The 17,627-nt window shown below is 38.6% G+C and overlaps 1 protein-coding gene across 1 annotated transcript; it reads left to right on the top strand.

Annotated features, from left to right (window-relative positions):
- Nucleotides 1-9,132: 9,132 nt before the first annotated feature.
- LOC126753534 (O-acyltransferase like protein-like) lies at nt 9,133-15,665 on the top strand. Its single transcript, XM_050465054.1, has 6 exons — nt 9,133-10,004; nt 12,046-12,904; nt 12,970-13,089; nt 14,518-14,763; nt 14,824-15,370; nt 15,430-15,665. The coding sequence occupies exons 1-6, from the start codon at nt 9,749-9,751 to the stop codon at nt 15,559-15,561; spliced, it is 2,160 nt and encodes a 719-aa protein (XP_050321011.1). The 5' UTR covers nt 9,133-9,748; the 3' UTR covers nt 15,562-15,665.
- Nucleotides 15,666-17,627: the final 1,962 nt, after the last annotated feature.

Genomic DNA, 17,627 nt, shown 5'->3' with positions numbered 1-17,627 from the left:
CACCTACTATCGAGTAAAAGCCCATCCATTTGCCCCCTTTGCGAGGACACCGCTACTATCAAACACTTACTCACACTCTGTCCGATGCTTCACCCAACAGCCCACAACTCTGGCAACATTGATCTCATAAAACTACTAAGTGAACCTTAAGAAAAAAACGTTATGATTGTATATAGATTCTTAAAAACCAACGACTTGTTAAAATATGTTTAAGCAACTTACATCTTTACTAACCCTTAGCAATTAGAATTTTTCACCTAGTTATAATTACAAGGCGGCTGAAGGCCTCGCAGCCAGTGCTGCGTTTATGCATTTATATAATAAAACTCTTTTTTTTATATGAATTATTATAAATAAATAAATAAATAAATTTTGGATGACCGTAAAGTAAAGTACAGTAGTTCGAGTTAGCAGACACTCTAAAGACATCAGCTGAAAGAGTATATCATATAATTCACTAAAATTTGGTTATGAGAAAGCTCTGTGCAAAATGGTTGCCGCGCGTGCTCACTTTTGATCAAATGCAACGGCAAGTTGATGATTCGTGGCAATATCTACTTGCCAATCCAAAGTCTAATCGGTAGTCATCTGAGTTGACTTCACACGATGAACCAAATTCAAAGCGTGGAAAAACGCAACAGTCGGCTGGCAAGGCTATGGCGTCTGGGTTTTACATAGCGTTATTAGACCGCTTGAAAGACGAAATCGCCGGAAACGGCCGCATTTGAAGAAAAAGAAAGTGATGTTTCACTAAGTGAAACATGAATTAAGCATCGAATTGCTTTCGCATCCACCGTATTATACAGATATGGTCGCCAGCTTCTATTTTCTGTTCCTAGATCTCAAAAGAATACTCACTGGGAAGAAATTTTCGTCGAATGAAGAGGTTGTCGGCGGAAGTGAAGCCTATTTTTAAACAAGGGACAAATCGTACTACAAAAGTGATATCGAAATGTACTATGGTAGGCAGGGGACTTTTCAATTGATCTGATCTTTAATAAATACATTTATATTGATTTTGATTAGCCACTTGGATTGACAGCTATATTCTATAGTGAACTGAGCATTATGTTCGGAGATTTTAGTGCTGCTTTGAAAAATAACCCATGCCGCTAACTTTTCAAATAAAAAAGTTTTCCATACAAGAACTAGTGTTTGATCACTCAGTTTGTGTGGCAGCTATATGATACAGTGGTCCGATATTGCCTGCTCCGTCAATTGAGCAGCTTTTTGAGGAGAAAACAATTATCAAGCATTATATCTCGAAAACTGAAAGACAATTTCACACTGTAAACGTGGCAGACTGATTTCTAATATAACTACCTATACACTTTACAGGTTCTCCGACTTTTTCTTCTGAATGCAACAAACTTCTTTGCAAACTTAATATATCCTGTTCTGGGTAAAAATATGCCCTAAAACGAAATGAAATGCTTTTATTTAGTAAGTAGAAAAAAATCATATTTTCAGAATTTCAACATTTTTCCACTCAAGTGTGGCACTTTAAAATAAAAACGCTGCTAAACTCAGAACTGCACTTCTATGCTAACATTTTGAGTCGTTTATTTTGCTTCCTGCTCCTTCGGATGGCTGCAGCTTGTTGTCATTACTTTCTTTGCTTGACTTTAAGTGCTTCAGCAGTTTAACAAGAAGCACTAAGGACCGCAGACGGACAGCGCTGGGGCTAGCTACCATCAATGGGCGTTATGAATATGCAAACGTACGCAACAACAATTACAACAATTTTTGAGCAACAAATCATGGGCACTTTGAAATGCAAAATGAAGACGCTTGAAGTGCCACTAAAAGTGCACAAAGCAGATTTTCAATGCGACGGTTTTGCTGTGCTTATTCTTATTCAGTTATTGCAAGACAGAATGTATTTTTCATTTTGAGCGCAGTCTATGGAGTGTGTGGTGGCTGAGATAAGAGAATAGTTATGCTTTTTAATGAAAGAAAAAAAATGGTTAGAACGTTTATTTTATGAAAAGCAGTGCATTTTCTCAAGGTATGGGTTTGAGGAAAGAGGAAAAAATAAATTTAAGTTCAATTTGTATAAAGTTCTGAATGGTTTTGGATTTGCGCGCGTAAATGTAGGCAACAGTTTTTATGTGGGTATACTGGAGTTTACATGCTCGCCAAAAGGTATGCTATTTTTGGCCGTTTTTTCCGACCAAGGAGCACAGCATATATGACGATGTACGAAATCAAGCAAAGACGAGGTAGGACCACGACTTCAACAAACGATTTGGAAACGTTAAACTTGGGCTGATGGCTGTGGCATTATGTTTCTTTAGCATACAAGCATGACATCTTACAGAAATCGCTTTCAGGGTATTGCCAGGCGCCTCCGTCGTTAAAACCTGGATAGGTTTCCAAGTATCACCGATTCTACATCCCCATTAGGCTGGCGGTACAGAACCAGTTGATTAAAGTCTTGACTAGTGCAAAGAGACGACAGGATCCGGGCTACCGATCGAAGCTCGCGAAATGAACACAACTCTCCAAGACAGGACTTCATTCTGATGAAAGTAGAAGAGGATGAGGCGCTCCAAAAATGTAGTGCTACCCTCAAAAACATGAACTTAGCAGGGCCAAACCAAAAAACATAAGTATCAAGGTAAAAACTGGGATATCTGAGTAATTTCCCATATTATCGGTTGCCTGCGCTGTGTCGAAAGATCCTAGAAGCAACTGCCTGCAACAAGCCTAGTAAAACAGGAATCAGAGAAAAAGGTGCGAAGATGCGGAAATTTCATAGGACGTGTAGTAGAACGGAAACGAAGCAGTAGTCAGAACGTTAAAAGCGAGCAAACTCCAGGCGCAGCTTGTATCATTAGAGGGACAAGAAGATGACAAGCTTTAGATTCAAAAACGGGCAAACAGGACCAGAGTACGGAGAGAAGTAGTGCTAATTAAACAGGCAGGCAGCAGGTGCTTCAAAACATACGACGACATGTCATGGCGTACTAAGACAAGGTGGAAGTCTGCGCAATACGAAAAACTAAATCAGGCGCTCTGCTGTTCGAACTGAGGAAATGATAAAAACCGATACCAGAGCTCCGCGGTTAAAATCAGTTATTTAAGAGGTTCACATGGGTTTGCGGGTTTCAAAAAAGCGATATTTTTATTATCTTATTAAATTCTACAGACCCGAGTAATAGTTTTGGAGATACAGCCTTGAGAACTTGTGAGCTCGAGGCTAGCTAAACTAAGTGCGCCCATTTTTAAACGCGTTTTTGAAGTCGGTTGGCAAGATTTACGAGAACTACTCAACCGATCTTCATGAAATTTTACACGGATCTTTGAGTTACAATTCTTAACGACTTGGATGAAGGATTTTTTTCGACTACAACTATTTGAAAATATATTTATAAGCCAGCTAAAACAGAAAGCCACAACAGATATCCGACACCTTGACTCTTTAACCACCGTAGCAGAAGTCACGATATATACCTAGCTGCCATACAAAATGAACGATCGAATTAAACGCTGGTATGGAAATATTTTTATTTGTGGAGGGTTTTAAGGCTTAGATACAACCAAATATATCGTCTTTTTTCTTTTTTTTATTAAATTATAATATCTTTACCACTATAAAATGACCTTTCGAATTCTGCTATTTTGAATAACATAAATTTTTCTATGAGCCTTTCTTGGAGTCCAGTTACATACCCATCAATTTTACGTACGCATTTCCTCTACTCTCATTTGATGAAATCTCCAAACAATGCCGTACTTTAATTCAATTTAATCTCATCAATAAACCAAAACAAAATAAAAAAATAAAAGTTGTGCTAGTTAAAAGTTTGCATTGTTTGCATTAGTTATTCGCATTCATTTGTTATTTGTTTTTCATTTGTCCGACCATCACAACAATTTGCCAGGGTCAATAAGCCGCCACTCGGCCAGGTTAATGCAGTCGGATTGCAGCGGTTGGAGGTCGTTGTGGTCGTTCGTTATCCCCGAGCAGCTGTTGCCCAAAACTTTTCAATTTATTTTACTTCATTTGAGTTTTTTTTTCATTAAACAAACAAATAATGCAAAAGTTGGTGGAACAAGTCTCTGTTTTGCTCGGCGTCCGATTGATTTTCATTTACTCATGTTCCACGCTTTAATTTTCATTTTTTGCAGTTATGTTACAAGTAAAAGACGCATTCCGCAGGTCGTTAATCTTGAAAAATACGATTTCTTGTTATTTCGTTTTTTTTCGACTTTTCTTCAATTATTGCGCACATTTTGTTGCAACAAGTGATTAGAATAGGTGAGAAGTATTATATGATTGCCGATTACATTATTGCCAGTTTTGTTATTATTAAATTTTTTGCGTAATTGCCATGTTAGCTGACAGCATAATTATATAATTATGGTTAATTTGTTTGCCTGAAGAAAAAAATCGTTTTAATTTAATGACACAACACCAACAATTAGCATATCACTATCACTGTCACTATCAAAGCAGCAGACAACTCATATACAAAAACAATTATCTAGAGTAAGAGCATTAGAACTGGTACAGCATAATAAAGAACTACTAATAGGTTCATACATAGATATTTGTATGAGTGTCACTTGAGCTCAGCACGTATCACAGTTGATTTTTTAGTAGAGTGACTTTGGATGATTACTGTTAGCTTATATTTATAGTCACTCAGGCTCGAACCAGCGGATATTAAATTTGCTTTGATAGTTTATAAGACTCAGAAGAAAAGTTCGGATACTCTCTCAAGTATATATATAAATAATCATCATGACGAGCTGAGTCGATTTAGCCATGTATATTCTTCTGAGCATACTCGAACCAGCTCTTCCGTTTTTGGGTTATAGTTCTGGATTTTTTCAAATCAAGTTCTTGTATGCAAAATTTTTTTATTGTCCAATATATCCAGTGGCGGATTCAGAGGGGGAAATAGGGGACAATTTTTCGAGAACACGTATCCCAAACGTTCGACCGAAGTAGGAAAAATAATTGGCCAACAACTTATTCAGTTACGTGAAACAAGATGGGTTCAAAAGCTCTTTAAAAATTAGTAACCAAAAAAACTAAGGAAACAGCGGGAAAATCAACGATACTCATCACAGCCATGTGCAAAATTAAATTTATAATTGGGTTTTTTTGCTTATGTGATATTTTATCTCTAATTCATTCACTCAGCGCGATTCTTCAGAAAGAATTGATCGATCTGGCAAAGGCATGGAAGAAGATACGCTGCTTGTAACGTTCCGAAATCGAAGACAAAAAACTGAGCAACATTTTCGATCCATTTATTCAGACACGAAAAAAATGGCGACGGAACTGAAAGTTGATGAAGAAAAACCTAGAATCTGTGGCCGACAAACAAAACGCGAAAATGTCTGCGTGAGAACTTGCGAAGAACACTACAGGGTCTCAGTGTTCATTTCTCAGTTGGATACAATCGGCGAAGCTTTGAAGACGCGCTTTTCGAGAGAAGTATTGGATGGATTTCAACTCAGTTTGCTGCTTCTAGGAAAGGCACTGGCAGTGGCATTGAGGCCAGAAACAAAAGTCAAAAGACAACAAGTTACCGACTACTGCACTGGAAATGTTGGTGAACTGCTGTGTAGACCTACAACCCATAATTCATAGTTTTCTTCGCATATTCTGCACACTTCCTGGGACAAATGTGAGCTTTGAACGTTCTTTTTCGACACATCGCCGCATGAAAACGTCACTGATGACAAACATGCTTCAAGATAGTTTGATCGCGGCCGCCTGGTGTTGCTGCACACGCATCATGACACTGAAGTCACTGCAGAAGAGGTTCTCGAAAGGTTCTCAAAACTTGGCCCACATCTTTTTGTTTTGTGAAATTATTCTATTCAATACACGAACTGATTACAGTATTTCCTAAGGCAAGGGAACAATCTCAGAACATGTTATTCAGATCGGATAACTACAGCATATATCGATCAAAATCAAGTTCTTGTAAGGAAAACTTTTTTTATTTGTTAAGATATCTTCACGAAATTCGGTACAGATTATTTCAGAACATTGCTGGAGTCTACGAATATATAATTCAAATCGGATTTTCATAGCATATAGCCAGTTTGAATGGCAGCTAGTATGAAGTAGTATATGCTATATAATCAAAATCAAGTTAAAAAACTTGTTAAAAAAAACTTGCTTCTTTACTAAGTTACCTTATTTTGCGTCGCATGTTGTTTACTCACTTTACACACGCATCGGAAACGTGGCTAGAAAGAACTAGCAAAATATTTTCCATTGTATGCAAATCGTTTTCCGATTACGTTTTCGGATTTAATAATAGATTCAGATGTTATAATAAATGCACCTGGGAAGTGTGTTAAGCAGTAGTAGATAACTTTTTTTCTTATCTCATTTAACTTACTTTATAAGTATGCATAATTAAATTAATAATAATGAGCTTATGCCGTTTAAATCGGTCGGTTTATACGAGTACTTTGCACTGTTATGCTCGCAGCAGTCCGAGGTGCAGCGCATGGCGCTTAATATTGTACAAAATAAAACGAAAATGTTTCAAATTGATATTTTTAGATTAAAATAAGTAAGGAAAGGCTAAGTTCGGGTGCAACCAAACATTTTATACTCTTGCAACTTGCAAAAATCGAAGCCGGGGAAATACTTTAAGGTGTAAAACCAATCATATAGAGTAAAGTAAACCAGATGTTCGAAAATCCTGATATTAGTTATACGAGTATTATGGGAGGTAAGTCAAGTTTTTGCTCAAATTTAACTATTTTTGGCACAGAGATACACTATGTTATGTGTGAAACACGCTCTCTTATTTCCACTGAGATAACTCACATATTGACCGATATGTGCGGTACAAAGTCACCTGGAAATTCGAAAACCTTTATTTTAAGTATATGGGGGCTAAGGAAAGTATTGTTCCGATCCCTTCCGCCTTTTTGCCTTTTGAATTTCGTGGCTATATATAAAGCGCTACAGAGCTCGTATCTGGCAATACTATACATCTTTGAAAGGTCTTGACATAACCTATAAAATGACGCTATGCATGATTAGTTTGGATATTGCGTTCAACAGTTATAGACGTGTAAACATGGAGTTCACTAACGCCGAAATTCGCGCTATTTTAAAGTTTTCCTTCGTTAAAGGCAAATCCGCTGGAGATACGTTCCGTGAGATTAATTGTGTTTTGGGGGATGGTACTCTATCACTTCGAATTGCGGAGGAATGGTTTCGACGATTCAGAGCGGGTGAAAACGACACCATGGATAAGCCAGCCGGCAGAAGACCTGTGACGACGAATACCGATCAAATCATGGAAAACATCGAGTTAGACCGGCACGTGGCATCTCGTGACATCGCCCAGAAGATGGGAGTTAGTCACCAAACCATTTTAAACCATCTGCAGAAGGCTGGATACACAAAAACGCTTGATGTTTGGGTGCCGCATGATTTGATGCAAAAAAACCTTCTGGACCGAATCAACACCTGCGCTATGCTGCTGACACGGAACGAACTCGACCCATATTTGAAGCGAATGGTGACTGGCGATGAAAAATGGATCACATATGACAATATCAAACAAAAACGGTCGTGGTCGAAGGTCGGTGAATCGTCAGAAACAGTGGCCAAGTCGGGATTGACGGCCAGGAAGGTTTTGCTGTGTATTTGGTGAGATTGGAAGGGAATCATCCACTATGAGCTGCTCCCATATGGCCGGACGCTTAATTCTAGTAACTACTGCGAACAATTGGACCGCTTGAAGCAGGCGATCGACCAGAAGCGTCCAGAATTGGCCAACAGGAAAGGTGTAGTATTCCACCAGGACAACGCCAGACCACATACTTCGTTGATGACTCGTCAGAAGCTACCGGAGCTCGGATGAGAGAACTTATTGCATCTACCATATAGCCCGGACATAGTGCCAAGTGATTACCACCTGTTCCTGTCCATTGCGAACGCCCTTGTTGGTATAAAGTTGAACTCAAAAGAGGCTTGTGAAAAGTTCTTCGAAAATAAGGAGGGGGGCTCCTACGAGGGGGGTATTATGAAGTTGCCGTCTAGATGTAAACAGATTATCTAACGAAACGGCGCATATTTGAACTAAATCCGATCACTTCACCCTGATCATTTATATACATATGTATATATAACCCTATATCTAGCTCATTTAGTTTTGGGTGATACGTACAACCCTTAGGTCAACAAAACTATAATACTCTGTAGCAACTGGTTGCAAGAGTATAAATGTAAGGTCTAGATAAGTTGTCTTTACAAATTTGTGCAGCAGTTTGAATAAGAGAACAGAGAAATATAGTTTTGCCAACAACTGCGTTGTGAATGAGAAGAGAAATTAACTTATATTAGCTATCCTCGATAAGGTTGTCTTTAGATATTAGTGAAACGAACAAACTATCCCACGGTTCAAGAAGCGGTACGCAAACAGCTAAAATCAACTCGTTAACTTTTTTGCAGTTTTTAGAAATAATTTGTTTAGAAAAAAGCAGCGACCAAGGCTAGTAAGCAGAGATAAGTCGAATGCAATACGGTTTTTATTAGAGGTTCAAAGCCTCTATGATCAATTTGCTCGTATGGGCGGTATGAATTATCAGTTTCTTAGAGAGCCTTTGGAAGTATGTTGCATACATCTGGCTACAGTTATGAAAGTTCCGATATAGTTATGATATGATCAATATAGTTATGAAAATTTGCGTTTATTTTCCGATTATTACTCATGAAGTTATCTGAAAGACAGGAAATACAATTATCTCAGCATTTCTTTTACAACTTTATTGCGTCAACAAGAAATGTTTTAACAGCTTAAAAAACTTAAATGCGGCTTAGTATTGTTAGTAGGATCAAGAATCATTTCCGGGAACACTTTTTTCTTGATTTAATAAAATTTTGTTTTAAAAAAGTGTTCTAAGAAAGAGAGCGACTATATATTACTCATGCCAGAATTAGAGTGAAAAAATAGAAAACTACGCAGCTTAATCTGATAAATGAGTTTAAAAATAAATGTGGCACATGCCGCGAGTGCGACCAGAAAGGTTTCAGAATTCATTATTTTGCTCTTAGCAAAGTTGGTTTGAATCACACCACTTGAAGCGAGCATTGACTTAATCAACAACATACATCTGTTACGCATCATTTTTGATAACACTGTATTTTTAGAATTAATAGCGTATAAGTTACTCAAAAGTACACTCTTAGCGTAGACGCATTACACAACCAACGCTTAAGTATATCAAGCTAAGCTTAAATGCCACACTCTGTTTACAACTCATAAGTACAGCTAAGTAACCAGACCGCCTTCGTGAGTTTGTGCGAGTATGTCAATGAAAGTGAGTTAAAGTTCAACTAACTTTATAGTGCGATCAGTTGAGACTGATAAAATAAAAAGAATAAAAGTGCGGCAAGTGTACGCGCCGCTGTTTTGTTTGTGAGCGAATGCGCGGCTCTTTGGTTGTGTCTAGCGGAAAAGTGATTATTTATTTAGAATAAAGGGTGAAATAATCAAAGTGAAAATATACGAAAGTGAAGTGAAATACAAGAAATATTTTCCAGACTTTTAAAAAAATATGAAAAAAATGCAAAGGAAGACAAATCGATGAAGTAACGATTAAGTGCGATTAAGTGCAGAAACGGCACTCTAACTGGCATCGTTAAGTACCAAACCTGCTATATGCGTGGAGTACGAGCCAGTACCAGACTAACCCAAAATAACTTAACCTAACAAAAGTGACAAAATTCGCCGCCTAAAAAAGTCTAGTCAAAATGTTTACAACACAAGTAAATTTAATAATTGCATGCACATTAATCAAACTAACAGTTGCAAGTGAAATTTGCGTCGCGGGCGTGCAGCCGGAAGCGCCGGCCAGTCGGCAAGCGTTAGAGGAGACAGTTCAACGCACATCGCCGCTTTATGGCTTATCAGCAATCAGTAATGAGTATTCAATTAGAACGCAGTGCCACGAGCACTTGCAGCTCTTCCGCGATGGTGTGAGACAGAAGCTGCCTTGGGCGCTAAAAAGTGAGTGTGGGAAAGTCAAAATATTTGTATTTAAGAGACTATTCTTTATTTTTATTATTGAGAAGAAAAAACATATAAATCTGCAATAACGTCCCAAAGTCTGGTTCTACGGAACACTTTCTTCGTACTGTTTCGTTTTTTTTATATTAAATCTTCAAATTTGGATAGCACTAGACATACGGATAATTCCAGAAACGTCTACAAAAGTAAACTATTTAAAATTTTCAGGTAAATCGGTCCAGTGAGAACCTGAGAATTCGTGGGTATCGTTTCGAAGCAGGCAGTTTCGAGAAATGTGCTCTTAAAGTTTTCCGCAGTCTAAGTCAGCAAGTCCGGGTCATAAAATTACTATATCTCCGAAAATAACTTGAACGTTGAAAAATCCTGTTATAGACATGTTCTTGAATAGTTTAACTTTAAAAATATTGGGTAGCCCAAAAGGTCTTTTCGTATTTCAGAAATTATATATTAATTTAATCAAACTTCGACTCATCTTTTTATATTAATAATGAACTTTAACGAACCAAATATGTACCATTTTTTGGTCGATCACTTTTTGGTATTTTTCCGCTACTTTTTTGGGTTCGCGGCGAAAAACTGCGACAAGTAATTTTCACAGGCTTCTCTTTACTTTACTCCATTAAGAAAGTTCTGCATTTACCGAAGCAAATGGTAGTCCGATGGTGCATGGTCAAGGCTATATGGTGGATGCATCAAAACTTCCCAAGGAAGCTTTCCCAGTTTTTGCCGAGTCATCAAAGATGCGTGTAGTCTAGCGTTGTCCTGATGGAAGACGAAGCCCTTTCTGTTGATCAGTTCTGGCCGTTTTTTTTTCGATTGCTTGCTTCAATCTCATCATTTGTTGACAGTAAAATGTAGAATCAATCGTTCGACCAAGCTCGTAGTGGATGATTCATTTCCAATCCCACCAAACACTCAGTATAACCTTCCGAGGCGTCAATTCTGCCTTTGCGGCGATTTCTTGAGCTTCACTACGCTTGGACCATGATCTTTTTCGCACTTTGTTGTCGTATTTGTTTCGCTTTTCGTCTTCTGTTACCATTCCCTTCAGAAATGGTTCGATTTCATTTCGTTTCAACAAAGAATAGCAGATGTTAATTCGGTCCATTAAATTTTTCATAGCCAATTCATGTATTACCCAAACATCGAGCTTCTTTTTGTGGCCGGCCTTTTTTAAATGATTCAAAACCGTTTGATGATGAATGTTAAGTTCCTGTTGCTTATATGGCTGCTTATGTGATGGTCAATCTTTTCCATAATTTCATCGACTTTTTCAACGAAAAGTCCATCAGAGCGAGGTCATCTTTCACATTAAAATTTCCAGAACGGAAGCCAGCGAACCATTGTTGTGCTACTCGAACTGATACAGCATTGTCTCCATAAGCTTCTCAATTTTCAGTAGTGACTTGCGCGCATTCTTTCGTTTTTTTATCATCATCGTTTTTTAATTATTTTCAAAAATTTCCAAAGTGTTAATAGCGAATTTCTTAATTATTTTCACTGGAGATTTATTGGCAAAATACGAAAAACATTTTTGACAATATAAAAAAATTTCTTTATATCTAGAATATTTTGTAAATTTTTTTCTTTGCTGACAAAATTTAGGAGTTTTTTTTGGTGAATCTTTAAATTTCACCTTTCTAACACTATCTGTATTAGCAAGTTGATTTATAACTAGAAATAAGTTGCAAGTGTGATTAGCTGGCTTATTTCTGTAGAAATACGAAAAAACTTTTTGACTACGTAATATAAAAAAATTTCTTTATATCTCCAGAGAATATTTTGGAAAATAAAAATAAAAACATAGTAGATAGAAACCCATCGAAAGCCAATGATCGAGACAAAAATATTTTACTGACGTTTTGAGATTAAACTACAAGTAGGTTTCAATTTACTATGAATTTCTTTATTTTTACCAGTTTTAAATGCTTCTGTACCAGTCTAACTAGATTCTGTAATAGTCTAACGAGAACACTCCCTTAAAAAACGAAACTAATTCCATAATCTTCCATTCACACAGTGTTCGACGCCTCGGCCAGCCTTGAGCCGGGCTTCACATTCGGCAATAATTTTTGGCTGGGCAATATTGACGTTTGTAACGCCGTCGATCAGCCGTTGACTTCGCATACGTCATCCCATTTACCACATAACATGAAAGCCGCGCTGCTGACCTCAGTAGCGCCTTTCCACGTCGACTTTCGCATAATTTACCTACGTCACAACTCCAGCTGGCAAGCAGATCCGGTGGTGATTGCATTTGGCACACGGGTGCATGTGGGTCTCTGTGTACCAAGCTCATGTGCGGAGCAAGAAATTCGCAGTCTCATGGAAACGTATTTGGCTAGCGATATCTTTGTCGGCAATGCGTTGTACGAAATGAACTTGCAATATGATTATGCAAAGGATCTAAAGCTGACGGCGTCTACTTTTCGCAGAACTTCATTTTATTTGTGTTGTCTTTTTATTGCAACAACAATTGGTTTGACCATTGCTGCCGGCATGACGCGGAGCGCAGCGAGCACGGAAGAGAATAATAACACCAAAGATGTTGTTATGGCGCAGGGACAGAGTGAGACTACCGCTGAAAGCAACACTACAAGTGAAAAGTTGCAGCTGGAGAAACAGCAACCCATTAGTGTCTCGAGCTTCATAGCCTGCTATGACATCCAAGCCAATTGGCAGCACATCTTTAAGCCGTCTAAAGCGGGTCACACATTTGCTGCTCTCAATGGCATGCGATTTGGCAGCGCCAGTTCTGTCACCGTGTACCATTATTTAATGTTTCTCTTCAATGGCACACGAAATAAGTTGACGCTCTTCAACTATCAAGTGCACTTGGGAAATGTTGATGTATTTGTGGATATATTTTTTACGATCAGGTGAGATATTTGAGTGTAAAATTTCCATGTACAACAGTTTTATATCGAAATCTATTTTTTTGCAGCGGATTCCTACAGTCTTATAATCACTTTCGAAATGTCAGAATGTTGGAGATGATACGACAAAATAATTTGAAGCAAAACTTAGTATTCATAGGACTGCATATATTTCATCGGTGCTTGAGGTAAGTTTATTTGCCCCAAAAGGGAACACAAATAAGACTGTTTGTTGTCAAAATCTTAAAATTCTCATTCATGAAGTAATGTCCAAAGGCTAAGCACACACTGGAACCAGGCAAAGATAAAAGTCATGAAAAATGAAATACTACGTGGGATCAGTGATGGGTCTTTGAGATAGTTAAGTTAGGTTATGTCGTAGGATTGATCCAAAATCGAAGAAAATCAATCTCACTTGGGCATACATTCTTCGTTTGTGTTAAACCATAAACTCCTAAAAGGGACCAGCTCCTCACAGATCGGAACTACCGCAAATTTATTAAGGCGGTTAATATCAATCCCAGGAGTTACTCTAGGTTTGCCAATTTCGTGTTTACAGAGATATTTCAATCTGAGTCTGCCTAAAGCTGATATTTGTCCCGACATTGACTTAACATTTTTTAATAAACATGTTTGTTTTTTTTTGACATTATCACGGAGTAATCAATATATGCTAAAGGTCTTTCAACAACGGCTGGGCACATGAAGAGGTCCGAACAAGGACGCGCCGAAATTTTCTCGCTTTCTCAGACTCGTTTGTCATAGCGTATTTGCTGACAGCTGCAAGGCCGATTAGCCAGCCAGAAGGGGCACCCAAGCTTCGATCACATTGGAATGAGACCGAGTTGGATCTCGATGGCATCTTGCGTTTTTAGACTTCACGTGCGCTTAAGAGGCATTGGTCGACGACCCCTCTTAACTGCGACTGCAGAATTTTTTTTGGCTTAGAGTAGAAAGCAGGATATCTTCAGAACCATCTGGTCTCAGCAAAATGTAAAGTTATATGGAAGAGGGTGAGGTGGAAACATTCAGGTACTTTCTCCTTCATTTTGCAGTCTGCCTAAGACCGAGGCTGAAACAGCTAGACAGTCACCTTCGGTAAACCAGGAAACATACCCGAAACCGACCAAGTGAGATTTCTGTTAGGACCGACTCTCAACTTAACCTAACCTCAACTCCGATACTCGATAGTACGAAGTACATTGAGATAGGAGATTGAATCCATCTTAACTTTGTTTGAGTGAAACCTTTTTACACGAGGCCAGTTTTTGAGTCTGGGAGAGAGAAAAATGTCGCCGAGAGAGACAATAAAATCGCTAAAGAAGAAAAGATTTGGAAACCTACTACTAAGAATCAATTCTGTGAGGAGTTGGTCTTATTGGCGTAGTTTATCATACGTCTGAACGACTTTTTTTCTGAGAAAGAACTATAGAGATAACTATCATTTTTCTTTAATGCTTTAAAAGTTCATTAGACAGACAAAAATTGCAAACTCCCGCTTTTAATTGCTTTCGATGATTTCCAAAGAGAATATCTTGCAGAGGTTGCAAGAAGATTATTTCCGCAAGCCTCAGAGGGTCTCTAAACGCAGATAATATTTATTTTTGCCTTTCCAGATTGGCACCTTTATACTTTCTAACTATCGGCATAGCAGATTTTGGCGCACAGCTTATAGATGAAGTATCTATGTATCATAGCGAGCACAAAATGAACGTGAACTGCGAAAAATATTGGTGGCGAAATGTATTCTTCATACAGAATTTCTACGATCACAATGACATGTGTGGACTCTGGACATGGTCGCTGGCGTGTGATATGCAGTTCGCGGTATTGGCCACTGTGTTGCTTTTCCTATATGTCAAGTAAGTAGTTTGGTTTGTAAATCCTTAATTCATGCAAATAAATTCCTCAACCGCTTGCAGAAATCCCAAACGCACCAAATTATGTTTAGCAGGTCTCGCTGTGGCAAGCGTAATGTACACCTACATTTATGGACTCAAATTGAATTTCGATGGCTCTTTGGAGTCAACTTTCGTCTTTCTAACGGAAATCTACATACACCCGTTAGCACGCATTTTGGCTTATATTTCGGGTGGCATCGCTGGTTGGTTCTTCGTTGAGCAGAAGCACTTGCCGTTCACTATGGGCAAGAAGACACAACAGTTTATGAGCTATTTGATAACACTCGTATTCTTCGGCTGTATTTTCAAGCCGCCCTTTCAAACACTTTCGCCGTTTACATCGACCTCGATTCTATTGTTGGAGCGCATCATTTTTGCACTCACATGCAGTATTTTGATTGTGGCCAATGCGCATGGATGCATGCGTTGGTTTTTCCGCTTATTCGAGACGGTATTATTCCAGAAATTCAATAGAGTTGTTTATGCAATGTTTCTGTTGAACCCGTTGATCACATACGCACTGCCGGGTTTTAGTCAATCGAACCTCTATGCCAATCTCTTATCAATGGTGAGTTTAGTCCTTTTCGAATAGTGTTGGAGTGTATTCTATGTAAGCTATATTTTCAGGTTGCTGAATCCATCGGCGTTTTGGTTGTCCTCGTAATAGTTGCCACAGTGCTCACTTTACTCTTCGAAACACCTTACCAAAATTTATCCAGACTGTTGATCATTCAGCATATCAAGAAAAAACTTTCCTAACAATTAAATATAAGTAACTGTATCTTTTCCGTCTTTTGAATATGTGTTGAATCAACACTGTTGGAATAATAAATGTTTTGATATCGATGAGTCACTTGAAATAATTATTTGTTTTAAACTTGAGATGGTAGTGTATTTATTTTTAGACTCCTGAACCGCTTTTGTAATAGGTGGCAACTCCAAACAGAAATATGTGACCGCACCAACACCAAGCTAAGCCAAGATGTTGAGGTACCCGTGTCGATGGCTGAATGGTCAGTGGGCGATAACGAATAGCTGATCGCTAAAGGTCCCCTCCGATGCCCGGGCGAGGTCGGAGTTATTAAAATGCCTTTTCTATGCATACCGACTCTGGAGACGAGTGACCGGCCTGCTCGAACATGAATAAACAAATAACAACAACAACAACAACAACCAAGTTGACGATAGCCGCTACGATTGCTGGAACAGCTGTGACATATCCGAATCCAACGAGCACAATCTACTCGATTAAGAGTACTACCGAACATACCAGCCACAGTTCACTAGTAGTGACAGCAGCATAAACTACCAAATCAGACGTGGAAGCCACCATCTCCAAATCTGTCATGTGCACCGACCAAAATGCACTGGTAGCTAAAGCTAAAGGAACCAGCGTAAAAAACGCAAAATTGCCAATATCAATTGAGGAAAAACCGGTACCAGAAGGCAGTCTTTATACCAGCAAAGATTGCCAAAGATCAGGCAGCCGGCACCCCAGTTGATTAGGAAGAAATCAAGCGCCTCAAACAAACAGTGGAGTCTTACGAAAGTTTCCTGAAATGGCAGCAATCCGAACATCAAGTCGAGTGCACAAGACCCAGTAGTTCTCAAAAAAGGAATCGCTCACTCATCGAACCGCAAGGCACTCTGTCCAAAAAACCCAGGCAGAGTAAAACTCAACAACAGCAAGACATACCTACGATGTCGCCAGAAATAGCTTACAAGTAGCCATTATTGACGCCAACGCCTCCTCGCCAAGCACAATGTAGGAAAGATAGATGGAGTATCCTAGTATGAAATTTATTTAGAGTCCATCATCGCAAAAGATAAAATAATGGCTTGAAACATTTGGATTTTATAGGTTTTTAGTAAGTTATCTTTCACAATGGCTAATTTTATCAAAGTTGAGGATGGATAAAAAAGAGATTTTGAGATCGAAGTCGAATTGAATATGGTCATTTGGTCATACTCCTGTCTAAAGTGGTGATAGCTGCTTTGAAAGGTACACTGTGAGCTCGTATTCGTTGATTATTATAAGTATTGTAAGGAAGTTGCCAAGGAAAAGGACCATACAAAGTTCACTAAGACATTATTCAATTTATACAAATATTTCTTTTCTAAAGCAAACAACGCAAAAAACACAAATATAAGAGTCTTTTCAATAAAGAACGTGAGTTTGCTTCTCAATGATTAATAGGCCACAGAATTCCTATATGTTCGAAAAGAAATTCTTCCGCAATAAAACGATTAACGACGGCTAAAAACCACTGTAATTTCTAATTTTCCTAACATAAAAATTCCTTGCTGCAACCACAAATCACAAATTAATTAGCGAACAAACCGCGATAAACGCGAATGCAACAACAACCGCAGCGCAATAAAAACTACACGGACAAGCAACGCCCATAACGGCACTTGCCCACATTTGCACACAGCACACACACACTGACAGGGTAGCAACAAAACTGCAACGCTCAACGAAGGCGGCGGAGCAATCAACAAATTTGCTTGGCCACATACCGACTATAATGGCCATTAATCCGCCGCACAAGTCAAACGGCCAGCGGTTGGTGGCGCTGACGATGACGATGGCGATAGTGACGACGATAGCGTTGACAAAGTGTTAGAATTTTGTTGTTGGTAGATCTGTTGATTGCAGGCGACAAGTAACCAGTCGAAGCGTAGGATCAAAGCGCGGCAAATCAGCTGGTGACGAAAAGTGACGCCTGAAACATGCACAAATGAAACCATTAAACGTGAATAATCCAGCGAAAGCGGCGAAAATGTAATTGAGGCACAAATGCGAGTGCATGCCACCAAACCAT

Source organism: Bactrocera neohumeralis, chromosome 3, assembly GCF_024586455.1.
Source record: "Bactrocera neohumeralis isolate Rockhampton chromosome 3, APGP_CSIRO_Bneo_wtdbg2-racon-allhic-juicebox.fasta_v2, whole genome shotgun sequence".
Lineage (NCBI taxonomy): Eukaryota > Metazoa > Arthropoda > Insecta > Diptera > Tephritidae > Bactrocera > Bactrocera neohumeralis.
Note: the sequence above shows the minus strand (reverse complement) of the source record. Positions and strands in the feature narration are given on the sequence as shown.